The sequence below is a fragment of the Ochotona princeps genome, chromosome 11 (assembly GCF_030435755.1).
Source record: "Ochotona princeps isolate mOchPri1 chromosome 11, mOchPri1.hap1, whole genome shotgun sequence".
Taxonomy (NCBI): Eukaryota; Metazoa; Chordata; class Mammalia; order Lagomorpha; family Ochotonidae; genus Ochotona; species Ochotona princeps.
The window spans coordinates 71,508,864-71,535,932 of NC_080842.1; the positions used below are offsets into that span (position 1 = coordinate 71,508,864).

The window sequence follows — 27,069 nt, forward strand, 5'->3', positions numbered from 1 at the left end:
TGGGGCAGGGAGCACCAGGAAGGTTAGGGACTTGCCCTGGCTTCTCCAGGGTTTCCATGACAACACCATGACCTCCTCCCAAGAGGAGGCGTTGGGATCAGAGCAGGAGAGCAACCAGCCCAGGGGCCCAGCAGGACCAGAATCCTCCCCCGGCCCACAAAGATGGGTGCCGGCGGCCACCTGGCCCACCCTTCTGCTGCTGGGCTTCTGCTGGGTGGGGGCTGCTTCGGGGGGCAGTTGTGACTGGGGACACAAGGTTTGCTCTCAGGTGGCAGTGCGCAGGTGACATGGGAAAGGCAGAATGCTGGCATCCGTGTCACCCTAACCACGCCCAGGTCCAGGGACTAGGGCAGCAGACGCTCCCATGAAGTGTGCTTGAGACAAGGTTAATGTGGGGACACACACAGCTCTCAGGAGGCTCACATGTGGCCAGGTCGCCTGGGAACACGAGCACTCCACCCTTCCCAAGCCCCACCCACATGCTACTCTCCTCCTTCAAGGTCCAGCCAACATGCCACTTCTTCCGAGAAGTCTTCCAGACCTCCCCAGATGGAGACAGACCCTGAGCTAGCTTGAAGTAGTCTCTTTCAGTCCTGGCTTTGATTTAACAACCTATGAAGTTTGGCTTTCTGTCCCTTAACATAGCTAGAACAATCCCAACAGAAAAAAACCTAAATAATTTGAGGTTGCTTCCAACAACTTGTGGGAAGGAAATGGAAGAAAAAGATTTGTTGATTTTGATGAAAAAAGAAAAAAACCCACAGTTTTCATTATATGCATTCTCCACGGAGACCCTGCCGGTGCACTGACACCAAAACCAGTGTGTCTTTCAACAAACTTGCCACAAACTCTCGGAGTTGCTGCCGGGCAGGCACGGTGGTGTGTGTGTTCACCCACAGTCTGACTGAACCGGCCTGTGCTCCCGGTCTGAGCGCTCCTGGAGAGGGGCCCACCCAGTCTGAGCACTCCTAGAGAGGGGCCCACCCGGTCTGAGCGGGCTCCTGGAGAGGGGCCCACCCTGTCCAAGCGCTCCTGGAGAGGGGCCCACCCTGTCCAAGCGCTCCTGGAGAGGGGCCCACCCGGTCTGAGCGCTCCTGGAGAGGGGCCCACCCGGTCTGAGCGCTCCTGGAGAGGGGCCCACCCGGTCTGAGCGCTCCTGGAGAGGGGCCCACCCGGTCTGAGCGCGCGCCTGGAGAGGGGCCCACCCGGTCTGAGCGGGCTCCTGGAGAGGGGCCCACCTGGTAGGTCTCGATGGGCCTGGCCTCCATGTTTAGGTCCCAGACCTTGACTGTGAGGTAATCCCGCGTGAGCATGTACCGGCCACTGTGACTAAACTTCACGTCGGACACAGAGGAAATGATTTCTGAGAAGAAGGAGCGGTTGCTGGGATCCTCAGGCTCCTCAAACACTGGAGGGAGAGAGAGAGAGGGAGAGATGAGTGAGCTCACTGCTCTGCTGCCGTCACGGCTGACCACTCACCTCCTGCTCATGCCGTCTGTTCACACAGTCCCTCAGCAAACCTGGACCCAAACATCTCCAGGTACAGCCTCGGGTGATCTCCCAAGAGGACAGCCCGTTGGGCACGGCCAAGGCCTCTCTGGTTTACAACTCCGTCCCAGCACACATCTGGGGTCAAACCCCCAACGTAGCCCACTAGACAGCCAAGAGGACTGGGCCCTGGGTGGGCCGGGCCACACCTAGGGGCTCGGAACTGTTCAGCCAACAGAGCAGCACTTGACTTCTGCCTGCCAGTGAGGGTGATGCCAGCATTCAAAAGCACCCTGGACTGAGAGCCAGCAAGGCTCGAGGCCCTGGGACCCCGGGCTGGTAGCTGTCTCAGTGCAGGGAACAGGTGCAGAGGCCGGGCCTGGACCCCCTGCCTCCCACCAGGATGTGTGGAGTTGGCAGTCACTTAGCAGCTTGCCTGGGAGGAACTTGGCATGTGACGGGTGGGCCTAGCTGTCTGCTTGGACTGCCCCCCAAAGGGTGGCTGGCCAGAAGCCTGGGGGCAGTGAGAGAGGAGAGGCCCCAGAGTGCCCTGCAGCCTCGGAGCTGCCCGGCCACCGACGGCCATCGCAGGCACAGTGTCTGGAGTTCCGACAGTGCCGAGGAAAGCACTGTCCATCTCTGTAGCATCTGTAACTTTTTTTTTTAAAGATTTGTTTTATTTTTATTGTAAAGTCAAATATACAGAGAGGAGGGGAGACAGAGAGGAAGATCCTCTGTTCACTGATTGACTGCCCAAGTGACTGCAATGGTAGGAACTGAGCCTATCTGAAGCCAGGAGCCAGGAGCTTCTTCCAGGTCTCCCATGTGGATGCAGGGGCCCAAGCACTTGGGCTATCTTCGACTGCTTTCCCAGGCCACAAGCAGGGAGCTGGATGGGAAGTGGGACCACAGGGATTAGAACTGGCGCCCATATAAGATCTTGGCACGTGTAAGGTGAGGACTTTAGCCACTAGGCCACAGCGCCAGGCCCAGGATCTGTGACTTTTCAAGTCAGGAAGATGAGTAACATTTCCCTGTCCTGTCACATGCCAGAGTGAAAGGCACGGTACATCTGATGCCCTGCACGAAGCAGTGCCATCGTGTCTGTACGAGGGCAGGGTGATGGGGTGGCTGTTGTGGCAGCTAAGATGCCACACTGGGGGCTGGCACTGTGGTGTGGCAGATCTGGGTCCCGGCTGCTCGGCTTCTGCTCCAGCTCCCTGCTGACGTGCCTGGGAAGGCAGCAGAAGACGGCCCAAGTGCTCGGGCCCCTGCACCCACGTGGGAGACCCAGGTGGAGTTCCTGGCTCCTGGCTTGCCCCTGACTCAGCCCTGGCTGGTGTTGGGGGCATTTGGGGAATTGAACCAGTGTCAGGTAGGAAGACAGAAATCAAGTGTGTGAGAGAGAGACTGCAGGGCCACCACGCATCCATGGAAAGGAATGCAGTAGCCTCCAACGGCCCCGGAAGCAGCTCAGTAGCCCGCACGCCAAACACGTGCCCCTGGCCCAGTTACTCCACACACACTCCCAGGCTTGCCCCAAGACGCTCCCAGGAGAGTCCTCCCCGCCCAACGCCACGTGGGCCCCCTAGGATGACAACACCTGGGGAGGGACCTCACACCCAGCAACCCTTAGTGGGAGAATGGCAGCCCACTCCAGTTCAGCCAGGGCTGAGAACAGACGGTGCGCTCGGCTCCCAGCTCTCCCTGAGCCTCCTGCCTGACCTGCCAGGAGCGCTCCGGTCATCACTGCTTCCCCCGCTTGGGTGGCTGGGCGCTGGCTGGCAGCCCACCTGGACTGGGGCCGGCCCCGTCACCCCTCGCCGCGCGTCTCATGCCTGACTTCCACTGGGCAAGGACCTCCACTCCACCCACCTGCTCTGCCCCTCTGCCTTTCAAATGAAACAAGAACAGATCAGTCTCCACTTGGATTTTCTAAATGGGCAGGGGCGGTGGTCTGGGAGAAGAGGGGCGGGCAAGTCACCTGCCCCCACCCCTGCCCCGTCAGACCCCAGCCAAATGCGAGTGCAGCCCAGCCCTGGAAGCTGGGCTATGAAGTCACGGCCAGGGCTGCGTCTCCTACTGCGACCTCAGGGCTGCTCCAGGTGCCCAAGAGGCCCGCGTAAACAGGGCAGGCTGCAAGGGCAGAGGGCAAGGGGACGCTGGCCTGCACAGTGTCCTGGCATTTCTGGTGGTCTCTAACGACCCAAGAGGACAGGAAAGTAGTGATCTGGGAAAAGCATCCGGGAAGTTCTTACCTTTTCTACTCATTTCTCCGAAATCCTTTGCAGAAAACAGCCAAGTCCACGAATCCCCGGGCATCCCCGCCCCGCAGCCCAGCACACACACGCAACACGAGCCACAGATGCTCAGAAAATGAGGGGGTCACTCTAATTGGCGGGCTCCCCAGGCACACTGCGCCTATTGCTGCCACCAGCGTGAGTCCCCCGAGGCCACACCCGCCCTCATGGAGGGCTCGGGTCTCCTTAGCAGTTTTGCATAATTAAGTTTCTCTGGTTCCCACAAGTACATCCTCCGGCCCGTTGGCGTGCAAGATGGGGGTGGGGAGTGGGGTGTCTCACAGGGGTGCCAGAGCACCCCTCACCCTCCCTCTGCTCAGGCTGACGTGGAGGGAGCCGGGTGGGGTGCTCAGTCCCCACCAGCAGCCTTCCCCCAGCCGCACAGAAACCCGGGGTCTGCCTGTTGCATAAAGCCCCCCGTGGCTCCCCCGTGCCCACAGGATGAAGGCTGCAGTGCCGGTCGTTGGGCCCAAGCCAGCCTGCTGCTCTGGCCTCACTTATGCCCCCGTCCCCCACAGAGCCTTCTGCTGCCAGGACACCCGGGCCTCTGCAGGGTAGGACAGGAAGGTCCCTGGATCCCAACACTCGGGATGGAGCCTGAGCCCCTGTCATGAGCTGGGCAGCCGACTGCAACCAGCTCTGTGTGACTTCGGGCAAGCTGTTGTGCCGCACACAACGGCACCTCCAGAGGCAGCAGTTGCAACCCCCTCCCCAACTCCTACACAACCTCCAGAAACCCAACACTGCCCATTCTCTGCCGGGAGTGCACAGTCCTGGGGTGTCCTTGGAGGAGCCAGCAGGGACGCGTGGTCACCACGTAGGGATGGCCACTCCCTCTGCGGGCAGAGCAGGGCTCCTGCCACAGTCCTGGTTAATCTCGGCACTCTGAACCCGCTGAATGCCCAGCCCTGCTTACCAGGCAGAGAGAACCTTCTGTACTTGTGGCTCCTCTGCCCCAGGCCCGGCAGCGAAGCCTTCCCTTGCGTCCACCTCCACGCCTGCACGGTGCGAGGTAGAGGGCCCCTCTGCCTAGAATCACGCAGGGCGTTGAGAGCAGGTGGGGCCTTACGGGGCGGGGCCTGATCGTGGGCCCCACTCCATCCTGCTGCCCGTCGCCCAAGCGGCCACTGTGATTAAGATCCCCCCACACTGCCACACTCCCCAAGTGCCCAAGTGGACCCTGAGATGCAGTGGTCACCCCGGGTCGTCACAGGGTCCTGATTGGATGGGGGTCGGCAGAAGAGGATGGGACACCGAGGACAGGAAGGTAGGGAGGGTGCCAGGGGCCCTGGCTGGAAAAGGCAGGACATGGATTCTCCCAGGAAACTTCTAGAAGGAACCCAGCTCTGCCAACACTTGACTATACCTCTGGCTTCCAGCCATCGCACAGAACGTATCTGTGTGATTTGCAGCCTGCGGGCCTACGGCCATCTGCTGCTGTGAGGTGGGAAGTGCGGGACCCCCTCCAGGTGGCTCTGAGGGGCTCCCAACAGGTGAGACCCTGAGGCCCGGCCAGTGCGGGCTGCGGCTGCGGCTCCTCCCAGAACTGGGCCAGGCATACACTCAGGGTCGTGCAAAGCAGGACCGCTCTGAGTCAGCCCTGCACTCTGAGCCGAGCCGTCAGCCAGCCCTCCCTTCCAGCGCGTCCTGCGCTGTGAGAACAGAAATAGCTGTCAATTCTGCGGGTGGTGTAGCGTTACCATGGTTACCTATCCCCAGGCCTGACACACAAAAGGCGGGTTCTTCCAGCACTTGAGAGCCAGGTGGGACCGTGGGCAGCAAACACGGCGGCCTGGAATGCCATGCTTGGCCCCACCAGGTGCCCCACTTGCAGGACATTCTCTGGTGGGCCAGCAGGTGCAGCGTGCGCCTGTCCCTGCGTGTTTCGACTCTTACTCGCCTGAGCCGCGAAGTGTCGCCAGATCAATGCGCAGCCATGCGAGGCCCACCAAGTGCCCACACACCCCTAGACCTGCCGGAAGCCCGGTGGACACTCTTTCTACCTGTGCTGCAGGAAGTTTCTGGGCAGGGTACTGAGTATAAGTGAAAAAAATTCCTTCAAAAAGGAAAAATACAAAAATGACTTCCACAGACACCTGCAGGAACCAGTGATTAAAACTGAAATACGGGCCCGGCGCAGTGGCCTAACAGCTAAACATGTCTTCACCCTGAACGCGCCAGGATCCCACGTGGGCACTGGTTCTAATCCCAGAAGCCCCGCTTCCCATCCAGCTCCTTGCCCGTGGCCTGGGAAAGCAGTCGAGGATAGCCCAAGGCCTCAGGACTCTGCGCCCATGTGGGAGACCCAGAAGAAGCTCCTGGCTCCTGGCTTCAGATTGGCTCAGTTCCGGCCGTTGCGGTCACTTGGGCAGTGAATCATTGAATGGATCATCTTCTTTGTCTCTCCTCCTCTCTGTATATCTGACTTTGAATAAAAGTAAACAAATCTTTAAAAAAAGACTGAAAAGCACCTGTGCTGGCTGAGACTTCAAGGAGCGGGTGCCTGACAGACAGAAAAAGAAAGGTGCATTGCAGGAGAGCTTAATGAAAACCAGGCAGAGTACAGGGGAGGAAAACGGAAGGCGATGCCAGCACGCCACAGGGGCACAGCAAGCCAGCGTGACCCTCAACACGCACAGCAGCCCTGGCCTGCCTGCTGGCTGGGACAGCGTCCTTGGGAAGGGCCCTGGCACCCCACGTGAGCACCTGGGCAGTGGCCAGCACGGCTGGCTGCACAGTTACCCAGTTATCCACGGTGGCCCAGAAGACCCAAGAGCCCTTCCTGGATACCGCTGGCCCTGCAAAGAAGCTTCCAGAACTGTAGTGCAAGTTGGGAGAGGTGGAGTTCCCCCAGCTTCCTGAAGCCTGAAGGGCGGGATGGGAAATGACAATGGAGGTGGCTCCTCCAAGACAAAGTCAGGGACTGACTCAAACAGGCTCTGCGGGGTATCTGGGATGTTTCTAGAACTCTCTCACGCAGAGGGACTGCTCAGGGAGCCTCAATTCTCCATCCAGCCTCAGATAGGCTGAGGAGCTGGTATGGAACCCTCAGGCCCTGAATGCCCACCCAAGGGGTGGAGAGAGTGACCCTGTCATGTTGAATGGGTCCTCTGCCACCTGCTTCCTCCAGGGTGGCTGGCATCACCTCCTCCCTGGACCGGTGTTTCACTCCAGCCTTTGAGCTGGACGCCGGGGGAGACAGGGCACACAAACCCTGATTTTTCTGCTGGGCGCTGGATTCCGCGGGGGCTGGGGGGCTGCATGGCTGGTGCCAGGCAGAACCCAGCAGCACAGACCTGGCCCTGTTTGGCCCAGACCAATCCCTGGAGCCATTTCCTGTTAGGTACAGTCGCCCCCTGAGAGCGTGGTGGTCAGAGGGAGGTGCCCAGAGAGAGCTTGGCATGCTAGGCAGTGATGGCAGCGATGGCTGAGCTCGGGGCCTGGCGCTAGCATGCAGAGGTGACAGGTGACAGCCTTGGGGGTGTCCAGGCTGCTGGAAGAGTCAGGGTGCTTTGAGGGCATGGAGTTGGGACAGGGGTCCCAGTGCAAAGTGGGAGTCATGAAAGGCTTCTTGGGAGGAGGGGGACCCCTAAATGTGATGCCCTTCAGCTTCCGGATCCCTTGGCCTTTACCCGGGACACCAGGCAAGCACTTACACTTGGAATGCTTGTCGCACAGGGCAGCCGCCCGCATGTCACACAGCCGCAGGGAGCCCTTGCTGCTGCTGTAGACGAACAGGTTGCAGTGGTGAGGGTGGAACTCAGACGCCGTGATCACCTCCGTGAGGTCCTCCATGTTGGCTGGCTTGATGTCCACTATGTCTGCGAGCAGTGAGGTCAAGGACGTGGCCGTGAAGGGCCCAGGGCTGCTCTGCACCTTCCCGGGCAAGCCCCTGCCTACCTCACCCCTACCCGAGACGAACACCTGCGGCTGGGCAGCCTGCCACAGTGGGGACCTGCGGGGACTCTGCCCTGCTCACCAGCCCCTGTCATCAGTCGCCAAGCACCAGAAAGTTCATTAGCTGTCTCCTACTGCATGCTGGGTGGCCGAGGGCCTTGGGGTTCGTGATGCTGAGCTGAGCGTGTGTGCCCAGACCCCTCTCGGGCCCACACAGACTCCCCCACTCCCCTGGCCTGAGCAACTTCCTCTGCATCACCGGGTCCCCTCCCGCTCCCCCTCCCAGGAACTGGAGTCCAAGAATGTTGGGATGGGCTGAGTGGTGTAGACAGGAGAGCCTCTGTGACCGGACGTCTTGGGGTCTGGGGGGAGGGGCACTGGTGCCTACAGCACTGGCGGGGTTAGGGGGCAGCAGCTGGTCCTGAACAGGAGACCCCACGCAGCCTCACCCCCTCCCAGGCCCTAAGGCCTCCTGTGAAGCCTGAGGTCGGCAGTGCAGCTCTCCACACCTCAGTTTGCCTATCTGTCAAATGGGCTCAACAGCTTGAGCCTCCCGGCTTTGCCATCCTAAGAGGCAAGGTACTTGTCACACCCAAGCCATGGCAGCCCATCTGCCCCGTCTCACCCCAGCCCCAAGGAGAAAGTCACTTCCGACAAGGGCCTGTGAAATGTGCAAGGACTCAGCAGCCAGTAGGACACCCCGAGCCCCTGGTCCAGTGCCCACATGCTGCTCCCAGGAAGCCAGCAGCAGCCAGGGACCAAGACTCTCAGAGTAACGGGGTGAGAGGAGGCGGGCTCTGCCACCAGGACTGTGAGCGCCCAGCCACAGTGAAGTCGAGGCACCAGGGACCTGGGCGTGGGTCCCTTGCAGGCAGGAGCTCCGAGAGCCGGCATGAGGTTGGCTGCGACGCTCCTGTTCCCAGAGACCGACTGGAAGCCAACTTGTGGTGGACACAGCTGTGGCGCCTGAGGGGAACACCCATGCTGCCCAAGCCTCGGCCTGTCACTGTCACTGCACACAGCCACACCTGCCCCAGGACTTGCACAACCGTGACAGTGCTGCCCCCATGGGGACAAATAAACCATGACAGCCCGGGGCTGGCTGGGCGGCAAAGGCGCAGGCCCAGGACTCAGAGTATGGACTGCGGAGGGCCAAGATGTTCACAGTGTGTCATCTCAGGGTCCCTTGATGCCCCAAAGGTGCTAAGAATATAGCAGAGGAAAGAAAACCCCCTCCCGTCCCATCCTCTGTCCAGGACGCCTCCACCAGGCAGTCCTGCAGTGCTGAATTCCAGAGCCATGCCCAGGTCTCCGCCAGTCTTCCCAAGGACTCCATCACCTCTGCCAAGGGCACCACCTCGCCTGAAGCCCAGCTGGCGGCGAGCACTGGTTGTGTGAACTAGAAGCCACGCCACCTACCCACCAAGTCTGCCAGCTGCTAATGGAACCAGGCACATGCCCCCAGCAAGGAGCTCAATGCGAGACACAGGTGAAGAAAACACGAGGCGTCCTGGTGGTGCACGTGGGCTCCTGACTCACCACGGGGGCTCAAGTGCAGATGCTGCACCTACCTTGCCACTGAAGACCCAGGCAGTTCAAGGACCACAGCGCTGTTCCCAGCATGGGCCGGGCACAAGGGACAACACTGGACCAGAGAGGACCCCGAGGCACTGGGCCCACTGGGAGGAGCGGTGCAGGGCCAGCAGGACCACAGGCGGGGCCTGCAATCCTGGCTTCCTTCCTCCCAGCCCGGTGCTGGGGGATGCGGGCAGCACACAAAATAGATGCATTTCACACAACCTGCAGCTCTCTCCCCACAGCCCTGGGCCTCGCTCCTGGCTTCCAAGAGGCAGATGCTGTGCATACAGAGGGATGGAAGAGAGAGGCCTTGGCCATCTCCAGCTGAGCTGAGCAGGGCCGGCAGTGATGGCAGCAAAGGTGCGGGGAGGGAGCTGCTACAGTGGCGACCCTGCAGTGACCAGCCCTCCCCTGCAGAACCAATGCAGAAGGGGTAGGCAGTCTAAGGGTTAGGGGACTCCAACCTGGGGGCAGGGGTCAACCTGAGTGTTACAGGAACGTGGCCATGCCCCCAACCTGCCGTCCAGACAAAGTGCTAGAAACATCAGATAGCTGTCCAAGCCTGGGAGGGCAATGAGTCACATCCTTTAGCAGGAAAACAGCCATCTGTAGGAGTGCCGGGTAGCAGGCTGGGACAGGGGTTCCTGATCATGCTCCTTGTTAAGACATCTGGGTCCCACTGCCTTCGGGCCTCAGCTGGGGCCAACAGGTGGTCAGCCATCTCCGCCAAGGTCCAGGGCTTCCTGCAGCCCAGGCTGCTGTCAGCGGTCCTGACTCCACCGGGCACAGCCCCAGTCCACACCTGTTACCTGACTGAGTCTCCCCAACACCACCAGGCAGTGGGCACTGCCAACACCCTCCCTCAACCAGCAAGGAAAGCAAGCCGCAGACAAGCTGGGCCAGGACTTGGCTGCGCAGCTGGGCGCTGGTAGGGCTGACCTTTACAAAGGGGTCGTGTGGCTGCAGAACTGGCCAACTTCACTGTCACACACATTGCTTCTCGTCACAACAGCCACTGCTGCTTGCACCCTTGATTGCCCTGGTGCTGCCCCCTCCCCACCCCCTTGCAGGAGAGCTGGGCTCCAAGAGGGAGGCTCCCTAAGGCCCCTCCACATGCCCTCGGACCCTCTGATGGCCTGTCCTGATCCACTGGTACAATACTGCCTCCTGGCCCTTTGTTCTGGACTGCAAAGTCCAGAACAGGGACAGGGGCTTTCCATAGCACTGCAGCGTGGGGTAGGGTCCAGCAGAGCTCCCCAGCCCTGTGGTGTGCAGGGACCCTGACAGGCTGTTGGACAGTCCTGGTCCTGGGAGGGGAGCAGCATCAGCCACCATCCAGGGGCTCAACCTGCTCCGGAAGCTGCCAGGGCTTGAAGTGGGGTCTCAGTGGGTCCTGTGAGCTGCTCAGGACTCTCCTTACAGGGCTGGCCAGCTTCACCTCCGGCATCTGGGCCAGGGTCCAAGGGAGAAAGGCCAGGGCTGGATGAGATGTGAGGTCTGCCAGCGGGCCTCGACAGTTCCAGGGGGAAACTTGCCCTAAGTGTCTAGGGCCTCAGAAGAATAATTTGCAGCTCAGCCAGGAGCCACGGCTGCCTCTGGCACCTCGCATGTCCAAAATGAAACACCTTTTCTAATCCCTCACTGCCATGAGGCCCATCTCGCACCTGCAGCCCCCACCCTCCGCCCGGTCCTGACACTGGAGAGCCTGCCCCTCGCTGCCATCAGGCCCATCTTGGCACCTGCAGCCCCCACCCTCCGCCCGGTCCTGACACTGGAGAGCCTGCCTCTCTGCTCTGGGTCCCCGTGTCCTGTCTCCTCACCAGGCAGAGGCCCCGGCACAGCATGCTTCCCTGGCCAATGAACCTGACGGGGGCTTCCCCCAGCTAAACACACACACCCTGGGACCCCCACGTGGCTCTTCCAAATGCCTGGGTTCTGTGCCCCAGGGCCACCTTTAGGCTCTTAATTGTCAGCAATGCACACACAGATGGACGGACAGACATATACACAACACATACAACACTCACACAACCTTCATACATACAGTCACATTACACACACACTCACATATGTACATACACAATCATACACACGGCATGTGCACACATGCTGACACAATATTCTTGCACATACACCCTGACACACATACACTCACACATAAATACACACAGCAATTGCAACCACCAGCTGATCGTGGTGATGGACTGTGCCGGGCCCTGTGCTTGCTAGAGCATACAAGAAACTAGTCTGGGAATACCTCAAAGTTTCTTTGGAGATCTCCCCAATCGAACTGCTGGACTCAGAACTCTAATCAAGAAAAGACAGAAGACAGAGCAGATCAATCATTCATCTCAGCTATATGTTGGCAGCGATATATGGGGCAAACGGAGACTTTATGATGGACCATATCAATCAGTGGACGACCTCATCGAGCGAAACTGGCAGCGATTCATAACCGGAGAACTATTAACACCACTCGAGCACATATCTCAGAGCATGCCCCACATCCGGGACTCGGGGTGGGCGGGAAACCGGGTGGGGCTTCCCCCTCAATATCCCCCTTTACCTCAGATACAAGATGGAAACAATGTGGACATAATAGTATTACCCACTTCCCTATCCCCCTGAACCTTTTTTTTTTTTCTTTCTTTTCTTTTTCTTTCTTTAACTGTAATTAACTATGTAAAGATTGTCAACAACACAATAAAATAGATTATAAAAAAAAAAATACACACTCAAAAGCACACTGTCTCATACAACTGACACAAACACACACAGTCTCACACACACACACTCACGGCACATGCACAGTCACACACTCAGACACTAACACACAGATCCATTCTCATTTATAAGCTCCTGTGGCCCACAGCCAGGGCGTGTCCTATTTCCAACAGTTCACTGTCATACAATCGGAAGGTTGAGCACATCCAACCCAGCCACAGTGGGCAGGACTTTTAGTGGGCACTGGGGGGTCCCCAAGCCTCTGGCCCTCATCCCCTCCCTTCTCCTCCCCAGCCCAGGGTCCCTGGTCAACAGTCTGCCTTTGTGGCCTGGCGGAACCCTCAGCTCCTGAACTTCACCTTGGAGGGTGGGGCCTAGGCTGAGCTCCTGGCGCTGACCTGCCACCTTGGGCAGTGGGACACAGAAACAGAGCAGAGACGTGCTCGCTTCGGCAGCACATAAACTAAAATTGGAACGATACAGAGAAGATTAGCGTGGCCCCTGTGCAAGGATGACAGAAACAGAGCAGAGGCCTGTACCTGGAGCAGTCTCCCAGCCTGTGCCCTGCAGCAGACGGAATCCTCGTGGCAGACATGCTGAGCACCACGTTGGCCAGCCTGGACCCAGACATCTAGGGACTCACGCACCTGACCTCGGCCATCTGACCAGACCCGGTCCCACCAAACAGCCCCAGTCCCTGCTCCTCCTGATAGCTTCCTGATAATCTCCATCCCCTGAGGTCCCTGGGCATCTGTTCAGGAGGGCAGGGGTGCCATGCCGGGGCCATGCCCACCACAAGGCGCGAGGGAGGGAGCAAGCCAGGACTCCAGGGCCCAGCATCTTAGTGCATGAGGCCAACAGGCAGGCCGGCTCACAAGGACAGGGTCACCCCCACGGGGTTCACAAAGCTTCTGGGCCTGCCTGCGTGGCTGGCTCTTCGCCCCCAGAAGCCTTTTGGCCTGGCTTCTGCTCAGAAGGACACGGCGCTGGCTGACCAGGGAGACACAGCCGTCGCAGGCACAACATCACCTGTGTCAGGTGCTAGGAGCGGGGGGTGCTGGCCCCCTTCCCTCACACAGACAGGTGCATGAGGCAGGGGACGGGGACTCCTGCGTCACAGGGCCTGGGCCTGCCCTCAGCCTGGACACTTGTTGGCCGTGAGCCAACAGTTTCACAGCTAAGGGGCATCATGAGCGGAGCCACCTCACAGGGTGGCTGGAGTGGACACGAGCTAGTGGGCACGCAGCCTGGCACGCGAGCCTCCTCTTATCGACACTGCGTTCTTCTCAGCACTCCACCGCCATCTCACCTGCGCCACCTGCTCCGTTACTGCTCCGTTATTACTAGTGGTATTATTGCCCTTGTTAACAAGTACTGTTATTAGTACTCCTTTTATCACCAGTACTGTTACTAGCATTACTACCACTGTTGTTATTATTACTGCTGTTCCTGTTGGTACCACTACTGTCACTGCTATCATTATTCCTCTGAGGATTCTGAGCGGCAGGTGCTCCCTCCCTGCTCCATGCACCCCAGGCCTTGGGGCTTCACCATGCCCTGTCTCCTCCCACTGTGAGGCTGTGGGACTAAAGTCAGAGCTAAGAAGTACTAAAGTGTGCTGAGTGATAGAGGAATCAAAAGAATAGTGTGTTAAGCAGTAGACAGTACTAGGATGATAGTAACAAAGAATAGTATTAGGGACTAGTATTAAGAAATCGTTCAATAATAAATGAATGTCTAGCAATAAAGAAAATAAAGTTAATGGCAAAAATATGAAAGTGTTAAAAGATAACATTAGGTGATTATAGAGATTAAGGTGAAGAGACAGCAACTAGCAGAGCGTTGGATGAGTAGTGGTAATTAGAATATAGGATAAATAATATTAGAATCATGCTGATTAATTAATTGCTAAGCTAACCGCTAAGTTTGGCCTCTGTAAATGAGTGCTTCGCTTGCTGAAAAGGGAACCAAGATAAAGCCATGACAGGCCTCGGACAGGCTAGGCCTAAGTTTCAGTCTCTAGAATTGAGGCACCTGCTTCCCCAAAGTGGGCTGCCACACACCCTAGACAGAGCCAGCCAGTTAGAGCGGACATGAACGGTCCCTGGTCATCATGTGGTCATGGCGATAGAGGCTGACCACTGGAATGGGCACAGATAACAGAGACCGACCACCAGAGTGGTCACAGGCGACAAAAACTGACCAGTTACAATCTTGCCAATGCCTGTTCGTAGAATCAGTGGCCCATCCCTAGAACTGCAGCCAAACCCCTATACAAACCATGTGAAATGTATGGTCGGGGTCCTGGTCAGGACTCCAGTGTGTTGGATGAGATTTGGACCCTAGTGCACTAGCAATAAAGTTCCTTTACTTTTGCATTATCTCGTGTGGAACTCCTCTGATCAAGGCGGTGGGATAAATTCCAGACTCAACACCACCCCCGTGGGATGCCCATGGATCAGCGATTGTTTCCTAACCAGTCACTCGGGGGCGACACTGCCCCTGGACCCCTGTCCAGTCACAAGGACTGTTGAGCAGGAGCCTGAGTCCAGCTGGCTTCTGACACCCAGGTGGTCACTCCAAGCCTCGGGCAGAACTTGGACAGGCTCTGGGCCCAGGGCAGCTGTCGGCTGGCCAGCTGTCCCTGTCCCTCCTCAGGGTACAGCTGGACCTCTTGTCCTTCCTGGTCCCCACTGAGGCCCCAGGGTGCCAGAAACCATGGCCATCCTGGAAGCGGGAGAGGCATGGGCAGCCCCAGGCACCAGCAATCTCGAGTTTTCTGAACCAGGCTCAGGGTATCCCCTCACTTCCTGCCATTCCCTGTGCATGCCAGCAGCTTCCTCATTTTTGAAGTGGAACCACAGGGCCCCATACCAGCTGGCTCCACCCGTGCCCACAGGCCCAAGCGGCTGAAGGATACTGAAGCTCCTGTCGGTGACGGCCAGGTGCCAGAGGTTGATACGCAGGTCGTCTGCCGACATGTACGTCTCGCAGTCACTGTTCACGGAGATGGAGTTGATGTGGTAGGTGTGGCCATTGGCAAATATCCTCCGTGGGCTCACCTCTACCATAAGGTCCATGGGCTTCAGCACTGGCACCTGCGGGGAGACGTGGTCAGGGGCGGCCATGGGGTGTAGGGCAGGCAGCCATGAACAGTGGCTGCACCTCTCTCTGCCTCCCAAACAGGAGAGGATGCAGTGGTGTATCCCACTGACCTCCCACCAGACACATGTCCTCCCTTCTCTGCCCTCTGCTTGCTGGGAGCTGGAGGTCCAGCCTAGGACTGTACTTCCCAACTGCCCCTGCGCATGGGTGTGGTCATGTGACTCATCCTGGCCAGTAGAGTGCAGGCAAAGTGATGAACAGTATGGGAATCACAGTTTAAGCAGAAGGCGCCCCTTCCTCAGCTGCAAGGTGGGGGTGCAGGTCTCAGGGACAGGGGCACAGGGATGGGGACAGCAGGAGCTAGCAGGCCATGCTGGGGTGTCTGTGGGGTCAGCCTGGCCCTAGGAGCTCCTGACCACAGGCCTCTGCCTGCTATGTCCACCCCTGCAGGACTCCTTCATCACCCAGTCCTAGGGTTCCTGCAGACTGTCGCAGCCTATTGCAGCCCTGGGCTCGTGCATGATGCAGGTTCCAGGTCTGTTTCCTTGGAGGGGGGTGCTGCTGGGAACACTTTGTGGGGGCAGAGAGACCGAATCCCGTCTCGCCCACCCCTGGGACGCAGCATCAGGTAGCATTCGGTGAACCACGGTGTGATGGGGGGGCGGCGGGCAGACAGCCCACGGGCACGGGGAAGAGGACAGCACGAGGAGTGGCTTCCCCAGGCCTTCCCTGCAGCCTCGATTTCCATTGTGTCCTGGGCCTCCATGTGCAGGCCACCAGGGTGCGACAGCATCCCACCAGACCCTGAGCTGGACGAGGTGGGCAGAGAGAGGGGCACTGAATCACTTTCTCTGAGCCAACTTAACCCCATGCCAGGGTCACGGCCATGGCTTGTCCCCCTACAGGTTCAGGTGCTATGGTCTTGGGCCCCTGGATAGTGTTGGAGGTGAAAGTCTGTGGAAGGGCCTTGGGTGGACCACAGAAAGGGCACTAGAAGGGGGCTGGGGCCTGCTTGCTCCTCCTGAAAGGGTGGAGAGGAAGGCATGAGGCTGACCCTGCCCTGCCTCTGGCTTCCTGTTCCCCAGCAGCCTGAACTGGGAGCTGGAAAGCCCTTTCTGCTGTCCAGTGTCTGCCCTCCTACCTTAGGTCTTGAGTCACCGACTGACTGGGACCCCATGTTCATGGTGGCCTCCCAGTGCCCAGACACAGAATGTGCCCAGGAAGCTCATGCTGGGTGAGCAACCCAAAACGAACCGTTTGCCAGCATCACCTGCAGCAGTGCCCGGTGCAGTTCTGGAAGCAGTACTGGAAGCCAGGCACGGCCCTGGCAGCCGGCTGGGAACAGGGCAGCTCCAGTCCTTCTGAAGGAGACACTGATGTGGCCCAGGAACCATTAACTGCCTGTGAGGAGCAGCCTCGCTCACTCCGGGGAGGAGATGGGGACGCCAACCCCAGAGCCAGCCTCATGGGCTTGGGTGCCAGCTCTCGGTTTCTGGCTTTGGACCTGGGTTCTCTATCCTCCTCTCTCACTTTTGCCCATGCTGGGACTCGCAGCTCCTGTCCTTACCTGTGCTCAATTCTGCAGTTCAGTGCCATGTTGGCATCAGGCGCATGTCCCACGTGCCCCTCTGTCACAATCAGGGTCTTGGCTGGCGGAATCTTCTTCTGGCCTCTGGCTCAGCTGAGTGGCTCTAAGTGAGATGCAGTCTCGCTCTGGGCCCCAGCTCCCTGCTTCGTGAGCCATGCTGGCCACCCCATCTTACGCTCACAGACACCCAGGACACAGTGACCATGACTGAGGCAGGGACTAGGGACATGCCCTTGGCTAGCCAACCAGTCAACAGTGTGGCCGGTGTCCATCACATCTAGAAACCCTGCGGGTCTGCACGAAGCACACCCACCCAGCCCCGCAGCTGGCCGGCCCCTCACCTGCAGCGACGTCACAGTGGACAAGTCCTTTAGTTTCCCTTCTTCATCCTTTAGGTTGTAGCCCTCGGGCCGCTTGTCTCGCTCTGTGATCTTCCATAGCTTGATCGTCTTATCTTTAGGGACCAAGGGGACAAGACCCGTAACTCATCTAGCAGGGGTTGGAACCTACCTCAGTCACTCACTGAAGGTCATACCCCAAGTGTGACAGTGACACATGGTCCTACATGACGACCACCCCAGTGATCTGCCAGCTTTTCTCAGCCCCCCATGCATGGGCCAAAGGTGCCTGAGCGAGCTGCTCCCCTGCCAGGCAGCACCCAGCCACCAATACCCAGCTCCTGGGTGGCCTCCCCGCCCTGCAGTTCTGGGGAGCCACTGGATGGAAGGGGACGTGTCCTTCAGGCAAACACACCCTGGACACTGCTATGAAGGACTTCTCAGATGGGACTGAAGTCCATGGTCCTCCCAGGCATGGCAGGCCTTGCTCACCAGTGAAGGATGCCCACAGCTCAACAGCAACCTTATGGGATTATCTGTGATAGCCAGCGTCTGCCTGGGGCCTCCCACCTGCCCTGCAGGCTGGGGACTCACCGAGTCTCTATAGTCATAGGCACTAAGTCCCTACTCAAACCTCTCTCTCTCTTCTCTCTCTCCACCATCATGGATGAAATTGGAAAGAGCATGGTGGGCATGTCCTCCCTCTGGACACAAAGGACAAAGGGCTGCCCTGGCTCCTGGACAGCACCATACCCATGCCAGGTGAGCCAGGCTGGGTAGCCTGGGGCTGCAGGTGGGTGCTAGCAATGATGAGCGTGCAGTGTGTCCAGTGGCTACTGGGTTTACTAAGGCCAGCCCCCTCGGCCTCAAAAAGGGATGCCCATCAGTGCTGTCTACCATTGCCATGAATGGCTCATGGTGGCAGTGGGGTGGGGGTGGAACAGCCACAGTGCAAGGCCAGGGAAGTGCTGATAAGCACCAGGCGGCTCCTGGTGGGAAGACCAGGAAACTTGAGCCGCACGTCCAGGCACCTGCCGGCCGCTGCCAGTGGTGGTGACGGCAGGGTGCGGATCTGCTCACCGTTGGTAGACAGGAGCGAGTGGGCAGCGTTCTGCTGCGGGAGCCATTTGATCTTGTTGATCTTCTCCTCTATCTCCAGGCTCTTGAGATAGTCAAACTCAGGCTCGTGGCTCTGGAAGGTGCTGTACACGTCATACTCGCCCTGGCTGTGCGGTGCATTTTTGCTCTGCAAAGAGACCCCCCCACCCCAGGGGGACAAGGGCTGAGCTCCACGCCTGGACTGTGGCGAGGCCATGTTGGGGCGGGCGGGGTGGGAGTGTGCATCTGGGACATGGTCGGGACAGTGTACACCTGAGGCGCCCAGAGCCAGTAAGCAGCCGGGAGCTCCAAGCAAGACAGAGGGAAACTGGACCAATGCTGACAAGAGGCAGAGGGACGGCGCGGCAGGCAGCTCCTGTCCTCTGAGCCACTCCCCAGCACGGGCTGTGACGGAGCCAGGAGCCAGACCTCAAATTGAGGCTCCCATGCAGGTGGCAAGGACACTAGTTGAGCCATTATGGTGGCAACCCAGGGTCTTCACTGGGATGTGGACCAGGCCATCTTAAATACCAAGCCCCACAGCTGCCTCCACTAATCCACCTTGACCTTCTGGCTTTCCGGGGGACCACCATGCCCCAGGCAGCCAGCTACTGCACAGTGTACCAGGGCCATGTCCTTGGGGTGGGGGACAAGTCCAGCCAATCTGACAACAGGAAATGGGCAGGGTGCAATAACACACTGAGCCAAGCCCAACTTCCAGGTGCTCCATGAATTTTCTGGAAGTCCCGATTTTTTATCTTGCCATCCTTTGTCTTGCTTTCCAAAAGCCTTAAAGCCCTTTGGCATTTCTGTGGCTCCCTCCTTGACTGAAGGCTGGGCTACTGCAGGTCAGTGGGATCAGAGTGGGAACAGCAAAAGGAGGCCATGAGGAGCTCACAGCCTTGGCTTCAGCCACCTGACCCACCCACACGGCGGTGGGGAGCACACCCCATCCCTCTCTGAGATGCACTGGGTCAGCCACCATGGAGCATCCAGATGAGACTTGAGTCATCCTGGGAGCACCGGGCCTGTGGCCAGGCTTACAGAGAGGGCGGGGGACTGTGAGAAGCAGCTCTTCCCTTCTCTCCGCCCCCACCCTGCTCTCACCGGAGTCTCCCACATCTGGTCTCTGGCCAAGGCCACAACCCACAGCCCCAGAGTCAGGCAGGCAGAGGTCCACCTCTCCTCCCTGCAACTTCTGTTCACCTGCTGGTCTCTGCTCTCTTTTCTTATCTAGAAAACAGGCCATCCATCTTCACCCTCTGTGGCAGGCACAGAGCACCTGGCCAGGTGTCCACACACAGCAGGTGCCCAGCAAGATCCACCAGGAGGTTCTTTCACTGTCCCAGAAACCCTCCACTAGGCCAGCTGTCCCAGCCAGTCCTCAGACCTCAAGCCTGTTGGACCAGAGACTCGCCAGGGGCTGAGGGTGCAGTGTGGGACCAGGGGCCCATCAGATGTGGTCTGAACATGGACTCCCAGATCAGGGTGAAGTCCCCTTCCGTCCCCTGTCAGGCCAGACAACACCAGATTGCCCGGACAGAGAAAGGGGGATCTGAGGTGTGCAGCTTCCTGGGGCTGGACCATAAGCGGTCAGCAAAGCCTCCCTTGTGGAGGACTCAGGGCATGGCCTCGAGTGGACACTCCCAGCCCTGGACAAGCCCATCCCCTCCCCTCTTTGGGGGTAAAGGGGACAGAATCCTAGTACTGGCCCCACTGGGAGTTCCTGCCCCTTCACCTGCTCCCAGATGACCCCGCCTACAGACCCCCACCCACTAGCCCCACCCCTCCAGATCCCGCCTCCCCAGCTCCTCCCACCCTCCCACTTGGCCTCACACCTCTGGTTCCCGCTGGAAGATGACAACCCTGCCTCCCTTGTCGCCAGTGGCCAGCAGCTCCCCGGTGTGGTTGAACTCGACGGTGGAGATGATATCAGCTGGGAGAGGGTGAGAGACGATAAAGCAGTGCTGTTAGCATTGGGGTCAGCAGTAGCTGAGACTTCGCCCCCGATATACCCCATCCCTCCCCTGCAGGCAGACACCTGTTTCAGGATGTGTCCCTCTGTCTCTACCTGCCCCCAGGATGCAAGCAGGCAGATCCTCAACAGCTAGCAGGTGACTGGACGCAACCTGCCCCTCCCTAACCTTCCTGCCCATGCCAGCTCACAGCCCGCTGGCGTGGGCTGCTAGGGGTAGGGGAGGGGAGAAGAGCCAGTCCAGTGACTGGCATGGGGAGGGATGCTGGGGGCAGGGACAGCCCAGATCAGGGTCCCCATGCAGTGTCCACCCTGGATGCTTTGGGGAACGAGGGCCTGACCCCACCCTCAGGCAGTCACCAGGAGCAAACAAGGCAAGCCTGGTGGCCAGGGACCCTACAGCAATTCATGTTCCTTAGAGACAGAGGGCAGTGTCGGCAGCCACCCAGACACGGCCCCACCTGCCCACTGTGAAGCCCCTCACCCTGGCCAGCCCTGCTCACACCTCTGTGGACCAACAAGTGTCCCTCCCCCAGCTTGGGGCCCCTTCCACACAAGGTTGGAGGTGAACTCCCCTCTCGCTTCCAGCAGGCCCCTGGGATCTCCGCAGCCGAAGCCTGGAGAGGCTGCACTCTCCTCTGCCTGCCCCTGCACTTGTCGCTCCCCATCCTTTTCTGCTGACTGCAAGCTGACCATGCACCTGGGCCTTTCCCCACCCAGGGTTTGATCTGTTGGTGTTTGGAGAAAACCAACAGTCCCATGCCACACCCCACTCCCTGCACCTGGGAGCAGAGGGGCTCCCCTCCTGCACCCATATACTAGGGTTCCAGAGGCCACAGAGATGACAGGCCAGCCCCGAGGGCAGGGACATCGCTCCTTCTAGGGACTGAACATACATGGAGCACAATTCTGCAGCTTGAAGCTTTACTGCAGCCTCCCTGCCCCAAATGACTTTAATGGATAACCTGAATTCACGCCTGACATCTGCAAAAAGAATGTGTCCCATGCAAACTCAAATATCCAGGAGGCCTTGATATATGGAAGGTTCTAGAACACCTCCCCAACAGGCTGCAGCAGCCATGGTAGGGGCAGGAGCAGACGGAGCCAATCTTTTTAAACTCTATGGTTCTGCCTATGCTTGGCCTGAACGAAGCAGGCACCCAAATCCCCAGCCCCGGCTTTTCAGCCAGCTGTGGGTCAGGGGGCACAGCTGGCCTCCCCAGCCCACACGTCTATTTCCCAATGGGCAGCAGCTGCACCCCAGGGCTCTCTGCCCAGAGCCCTGCAGTGTTCCGTCCACCCCCTGTGGAGTTGCACCCGTTCTACCCAATCAGCAGCCCTGATGCCACCATTTGCCCCCCCCTGCTGGAGGCTGCACCCCTGCTGTCTGCCTGCCCAGTCCCCCTCCCTGTCCTGGCAGCTTAACCTTCCCTTCCAAGCCTCCAAGGGTCTCGGGTGGTCTGCAAGCCCCCTCCGAGCACCTGCAGCCTTCTCCTTGGGACATGGCTGCACATCCCACCAGGGGCAGGGGAAATCTGCCCACCCCCATTGACTATGAGCCGGCCCCTGGAGTTCACAGGAGCCCCCTGCACCCTGGCCCTCTGCCAGAGGGGAGAGTGGAAAGGTGGGGGGAGGCAGACTGGTGTCGCCCTCAGGGTCCAGCCGGTCTTTAGCAAGGCAGAGGCCCAACCCCGCCCACTGATTACAGATTCTGCAGATCGAGACCAACATGTTGATGTCTCCAAGAGGCTCTGTGTCTTTTCTTTTGTTTTATTTATTTTGTATTTGAAACGCAGAACTACAGAGAGAGACGAAAAGACAGAAAGAGAATCTTCCAAGCACTGGTTCACTCCCCAGATGGACCAGTCTAAAACTGGGAACCAGGAGCTTCCTCCAGTTTCCCATGTGGGCACAGGGGCCCAAGCACTTGGGTCATCTTGCACTGCTTTCCCAGGTAATTAGCAGGAAGCTAGATCAGTGGAGCAGTCAGGACTCACTCTGGAGCCCATTTGAGGATGCTGGCACTGCAGGCAGAGGCTTGGGCTACTCTACCATGGCTCTGGATCCTGTTCCATGTCTAACTCATCAAAAAGTAACTTTTGACACCCTCAGATGGGGTCTGCCTGGGGTGTCCTTGACCCTGCATGCCCAGCAGTGGCATAGGTGACCCCAAATCAGGCAGCCCAAGTGCCAATGGCACTGGGCAAAGCGCTTGGGCCACCCAGCATCATGCTCTGGGGTCTTGGGGGTGTGGGCTTACAGAGGGTCTAGAGTATGGCACAAGTGAGGGCGAACAGGAAACTGAGGGTTCATGGAAAGGTGAAAATGAATACTGAGGGCCCTCCGTGGACAAGCCCACTGTGCCTGCAGGTGAGGAGGGGGCTGAGACCCGAGCAATTTACAGGGGAGAATGAGAGGCCCTTTAAGGGTCAGGAAGAAAAACCAGCACACGTGGGATAGCTGAGCTGGGATAGCTAACAGCGAACGTCACTGAATACCACTTACTAAAACACATTACAGCTAGGGCTGGGGGCTTACCTGCAGGGTTAGACCACAGTACCCAGCAGTGGGAGTTGGTACAGAGCATGTGTAATGTTAGGCTGGCCCGTGACACTAACCAGCAAGCAACAGAATCAGGTCTGGGGACAGAGTCTGTTGGGGGGAGCATGTGGGCTCATACTGTGAAACCTCAATTGCCACTGCCAACTACAAAACCTGAGGCTGAGAACGAGCCTGCTTGGGGAGCTAAAGGGACAACCGGGCTGGGCTGGCGTTCCCACTGGTGAGCACGGGAGCTGGAACGGAGGCAGTGGGCTGGGATGGACAGGGCCGCAACCTCCCTTGGCATGGGTGCGGACTGGGTCTGGGGACTGCCAGACTGCGATAGATTCCAGCACCCACAGGAACTTGTGCGAGCCAGGGTGGGTGCTGAATGGGCTGGGCTAAGTCTCGGCTCTCACTGGGACACAGGAGAGCTGTGTCTGGTGTGAACCAGGTGGGGCTGGGATGTAACCTCTGACATGAGAGCCAGAATGGGTGTGGGCCAGTTTGGCAAGGATACTGCTCCTACCAGCACAAGAGGTGGACTCAGGCAACCTGGGACAAGGACCCACCGGTGTGTGCGACATCTGCCACTTGGAGGAGATCTGATGCAGGCTCTTGTGGAACTCCTTTGTCAGGACTCAGTCCCTGCAGGGGAGCTCAAGCACCAAGGCAAGCAGCAGTCCAGACCCTGCCAGGCTACAGCACCTGCCGGCACACCTGTGGCTCAGGTTGGGGGCCAGACCAGGTGGGGATCTGAGAGCATGACGGGGTGTAGGACAGGCCGGGTCAGGTGGCAACTCCAACCCGTCCAAATTAGGGTCAAGACTGGGTGCTGGCTGGCCTGGACTAGGCTGCAGCACCCACCAGCAAGAGCTAGAACTGCAGACAAGCTGGACAGAGCCAGGGTGAAGCAGCCACTGGTGGATGCTGAGCTGAGGTCAACATGCCAGTCCAGGCACGGTGGGTGCCAGGTCCGTGAGTCCTGGGCAGGGGTCCCAGCAGCCCCAGGCCACCTGGCCCGGGTCATCAGGCCCCCCTGGCCCTCCTGTGAGAACTTGTCCTCAGAGGGAAAGATGGAGCAGTAAATGGCATGCCCGGATACACATGGATGATATGGCAACCCACTGCAGCCTGCAGAGGACATCTGGTACCATAGCAGAGGAAGGGGAACAGAGCAAATTGGACAAATACCCCAGCCAAATGATGACAGCAAAAACCGGGGCAAATACTCTAAGGTCGACGGTGTTAGCCAACGCACACTAGAACGGTTCCCTCATCCTTGGGTCAGCGAGATCGACAGCATTTCAGAACTACCAAACTCACTTGGGCAGGAGCCTCAGAGCGTGTCACATCGGACCCTAGGTTGATGTGGGTGACCGTCCCCCACCCCGGGCACTGGGGCAGCTGCGAGGCTGAGTACGGCTTTTCCCCTGCTCTCTCCCCTCCTCCAGATACGGGAAGAAGAAATAGAAACTTTGGAAACAATCATCACACCTACTTCTCCCTGACCCCTGATCCTTCTCACTCTGATCAACTGTGTACATGTCATCTAAGATAAAACTTAAAAAAAATTTAAATAAAATACAGAATTGGAGCATTCTTTAAAAATTGTAACTGTGCCCTCTTCTTCCCATTCCCTGCCCTTCCGTGTTTGCCCCTTGCTGAGCTCCAGTTCCTGGTCTTGCCCAAGCACCGGCTACCCAGTGTCCTGGCACCCATTTTGGCCTATAGTGGGCGCCTCACAGGTCACTGCCCTCTTCCTTCACACCTTGGCACTGCCTCCCAGCTGCTGCCCTACGTGGGTTTGCTGTCCATGCCCAGCACCTCCTGATCAACCATGACTCCCCCTTGACTTATTCTTCCAATGCTTTTCCTGTCTCTCGGCCAGCTCCACACACACTGACCAGAAGCAGAGCTCTGAGGGCAGGCTTCCAGATTTTTCCTTTCACCCTGCTGGTGCTAGCGACAGGGAACGCCCTGTGGAGAGAGCTCCTGGCCTGCACCTGCCTGAGCCATGGGAATGTCAGAGGAGGGAGGGCAGGTGCTGATGTAGAAGCACAGGTCATGTCTAGTGGGCTGCCTGCCATCCCAGGGGCTTCCCCTTGCCTGGCCCTGCCCCTCACAAGTACAGAGGGCACAGCCACAGCGCACTTGGGTTCCCTCCCCAGCAGGTGCAGAACACCTGGGTTCCATCCTCTGCTGACTTTGGCTGAAGATGCTGTCTGCTCCAGGTTTCTTTCCCAGCCACTGCCGCTTGGTCCTGCTGCTCCAAGGGGCGCAGCTCATCCCAGCACCTGCCCCTTCTCCTAGCTGATGTCCACAATGGCCAGAGACTCCCCCTCACTGTGCTCAGGTCCAACAGCATTCTTTCCACAGTGGCACAGGAAGAGTACAGGGGCTGGAGTGGGGCATGTCCCGTAGGGAGTCCCAGCTCCATTTTTGACCCAGCTTCTCGCTCAGTACACCCTGGGTGGCAGCGGATGACAGCTCAAGCCACGGCACCCCTGCCAGCCAGGGGGAAGACCCAAACGGAGATCCTGGCTCCTGGTTTCAGCCTGGCATGTCTCCAGGTGTTCTAGATATTGGGGCAGTGAACCAGCAGAGGGAAGAACTGTCACCTGCCTCCAAATAAACAAAGGCGGCAGCACTGTGGGAGCACGTATGTGCCCCTGGGCATGGAGTCAGCTCCCCGCTGCCTGACTGTCCCTCCCTGAGGTGGCCAGGCCTGGCGATGCTGACCACCACTGGAACAAAGCCAGAGCCTCCCCGAGTCATGCCGGGCTTCCCATATGTAGGTCTCCTCAGAGGAAATGAACAGGCCATAAAATGGGACATAAACTGTTTTAATTATATAGATCAGTGATCACAGCCATGTTCAACAGCAAATAGCGCAAAAGGGGAAAACCTCGCTGGGAGGAAGCTCTCCCAGGTGTTAGCAGGAGAGGCTGCAGGGTGGGCGACAGTAAAGGATTTTCCCTCTTCTATTTTTCCGTTTTCGGTAATGCTGGAAGGTGCTTCTGGTAGCCCTACTGGAGTGTACTCTGTACATCAAAATGGCTCTGTTTACCGTATACCATTTGATGAAGCCGGCCTATGCATAATGCATGCTGTGTTTACGACGGGAAAATAACAACGCCATTAAATTGCAATGTTGGTGGAGCCACATGAGGTTGCCTCAGTAACAGACGGTGATACACGGTCATTGTGCCGGCCACCTTTGAGCCTCATGCCAGGCCCTGAGGGAGGATGTTGCAATATTTCTGCTTGGGAGCCAACGGGATGCAAGCTGCATCTGGGGGTGCTCGTGGTGGAAATTTCTGCTGTGCATTCTTGGGCAACACCCACAGCCTCTCTGAGCCTGGGTTCATTCCACACAGCAAGCTCACAAGAGAGATCTGCCTGGGAGAGGACGCAGGGAGACCAGGAGGCCGGCGTGGGGGGAGGAGGGGTCGCAGCCATTGTAAAGGAGTCCATGCAAACTCACTGGGAGGGGCCGGGTACTCCCGGCTGGGTGCCCAGGCTCCGGGGAGTGTGCAGTGGAGGCCCTGAGGCCTGTGCTGGCCGCTGGCCACTCCAGCTCCTGCTCCACACACTGATGGAGCAACTCCCGGGGTCCAGTTTTTTATTTAGCGATTTATCTATTTGCTTGAAAGGCAGAGTTCAGAGAGAAAAAAATAGAATCTTCCATCCACTGATCACTCCTCAGGTGGCCACAACAACCAGCAGTGGGCCAGGCCGAGGTCAGGCACTTTCTCCGGGTCTCCCTGTGGGTGCAGGGGCCCAAGCGTGTGAGCCATTCTCTGCTGCTTTTCCAGGCCGTTAGCATGGAGCTGGATGGGCAGTGAAGCAGCCCAGACTCAAACCAGTGCTCCTGCTAAGCCGCTGTCAGGACCCTTCCCACATCCAACACCACCTCCTCCAGGAAGCTTCTTCGATAGCCCCTCCCTCAGCTCAGCGCACTCCCATTGCAAGAACAAGCTTAGTAGTGTCAGGGTGCCGAGCACTTCCTGCGTGGTGTGCTTCTTGTCTGCCTTGCCTCTAGCCTTGGACAGAGAAGGTGCACAGCACAGCCCACAGCTTAACCCCGTGTGTCCTTAGTGACCTCCACCGGCCACAGCCTGCCACCAACGCTCCCTCCCACAGGCATGGCAGCCTTGTGACAGTACTACCCAGATGCTCAACAGCAGATGCCTGGAGACCAAAAATGCAGACACAACCAGGCCACTTGCCAGCAACTAAAAGGAAGGGAATCCTGGGTCGGTGCTGTGTCTGTGTGCAGGGTTGGTATCCCATAGAGGCACTGGTTAGAGTCCTGGCTGTTCCACTTCCCATCCAGCTCCCTGCCGATGACCTGGGAAAGCAGCAGAGGACATCCCAAAGCCTTGGGACCCTGCACCCATGTGGAACACCCGGAAGAAGCTCCTGGCTCCTGGC

At 58.5% G+C, this 27,069-nt stretch overlaps 2 protein-coding genes and 1 non-coding gene across 3 annotated transcripts in view; 2 read left to right on the forward strand and 1 right to left on the reverse strand.

Moving 5' to 3' along the window:
- The window catches only part of MAN2B2 (mannosidase alpha class 2B member 2), a 133,889-nt gene that overhangs the window by 10,200 nt on the left and 96,620 nt on the right, over positions 1–27,069 (forward strand). The window lies entirely within an intron of this gene.
- PPP2R2C (protein phosphatase 2 regulatory subunit Bgamma) overlaps positions 1–27,069 on the reverse strand; it is a 72,601-nt gene that overhangs the window by 2,364 nt on the left and 43,168 nt on the right. Inside the window, exons 2-7 of the mRNA XM_004579227.2 lie at positions 19,955–20,052; positions 18,099–18,264; positions 17,022–17,134; positions 14,908–15,085; positions 7,445–7,609; positions 1,239–1,408 (exon numbers count right to left, since the gene is read on the reverse strand). Of these exons, the coding sequence (XP_004579284.1) occupies positions 1,239–1,408; positions 7,445–7,609; positions 14,908–15,085; positions 17,022–17,134; positions 18,099–18,264; positions 19,955–20,052 (890 nt within the window). The remainder of the gene's footprint in view (positions 1–1,238; positions 1,409–7,444; positions 7,610–14,907; positions 15,086–17,021; positions 17,135–18,098; positions 18,265–19,954; positions 20,053–27,069) is intronic.
- Positions 12,427–12,528, forward strand: LOC118760044 (U6 spliceosomal RNA). Its single transcript, XR_004996541.1, has one exon. It is a non-coding gene; the product is annotated as a U6 spliceosomal RNA (small nuclear RNA).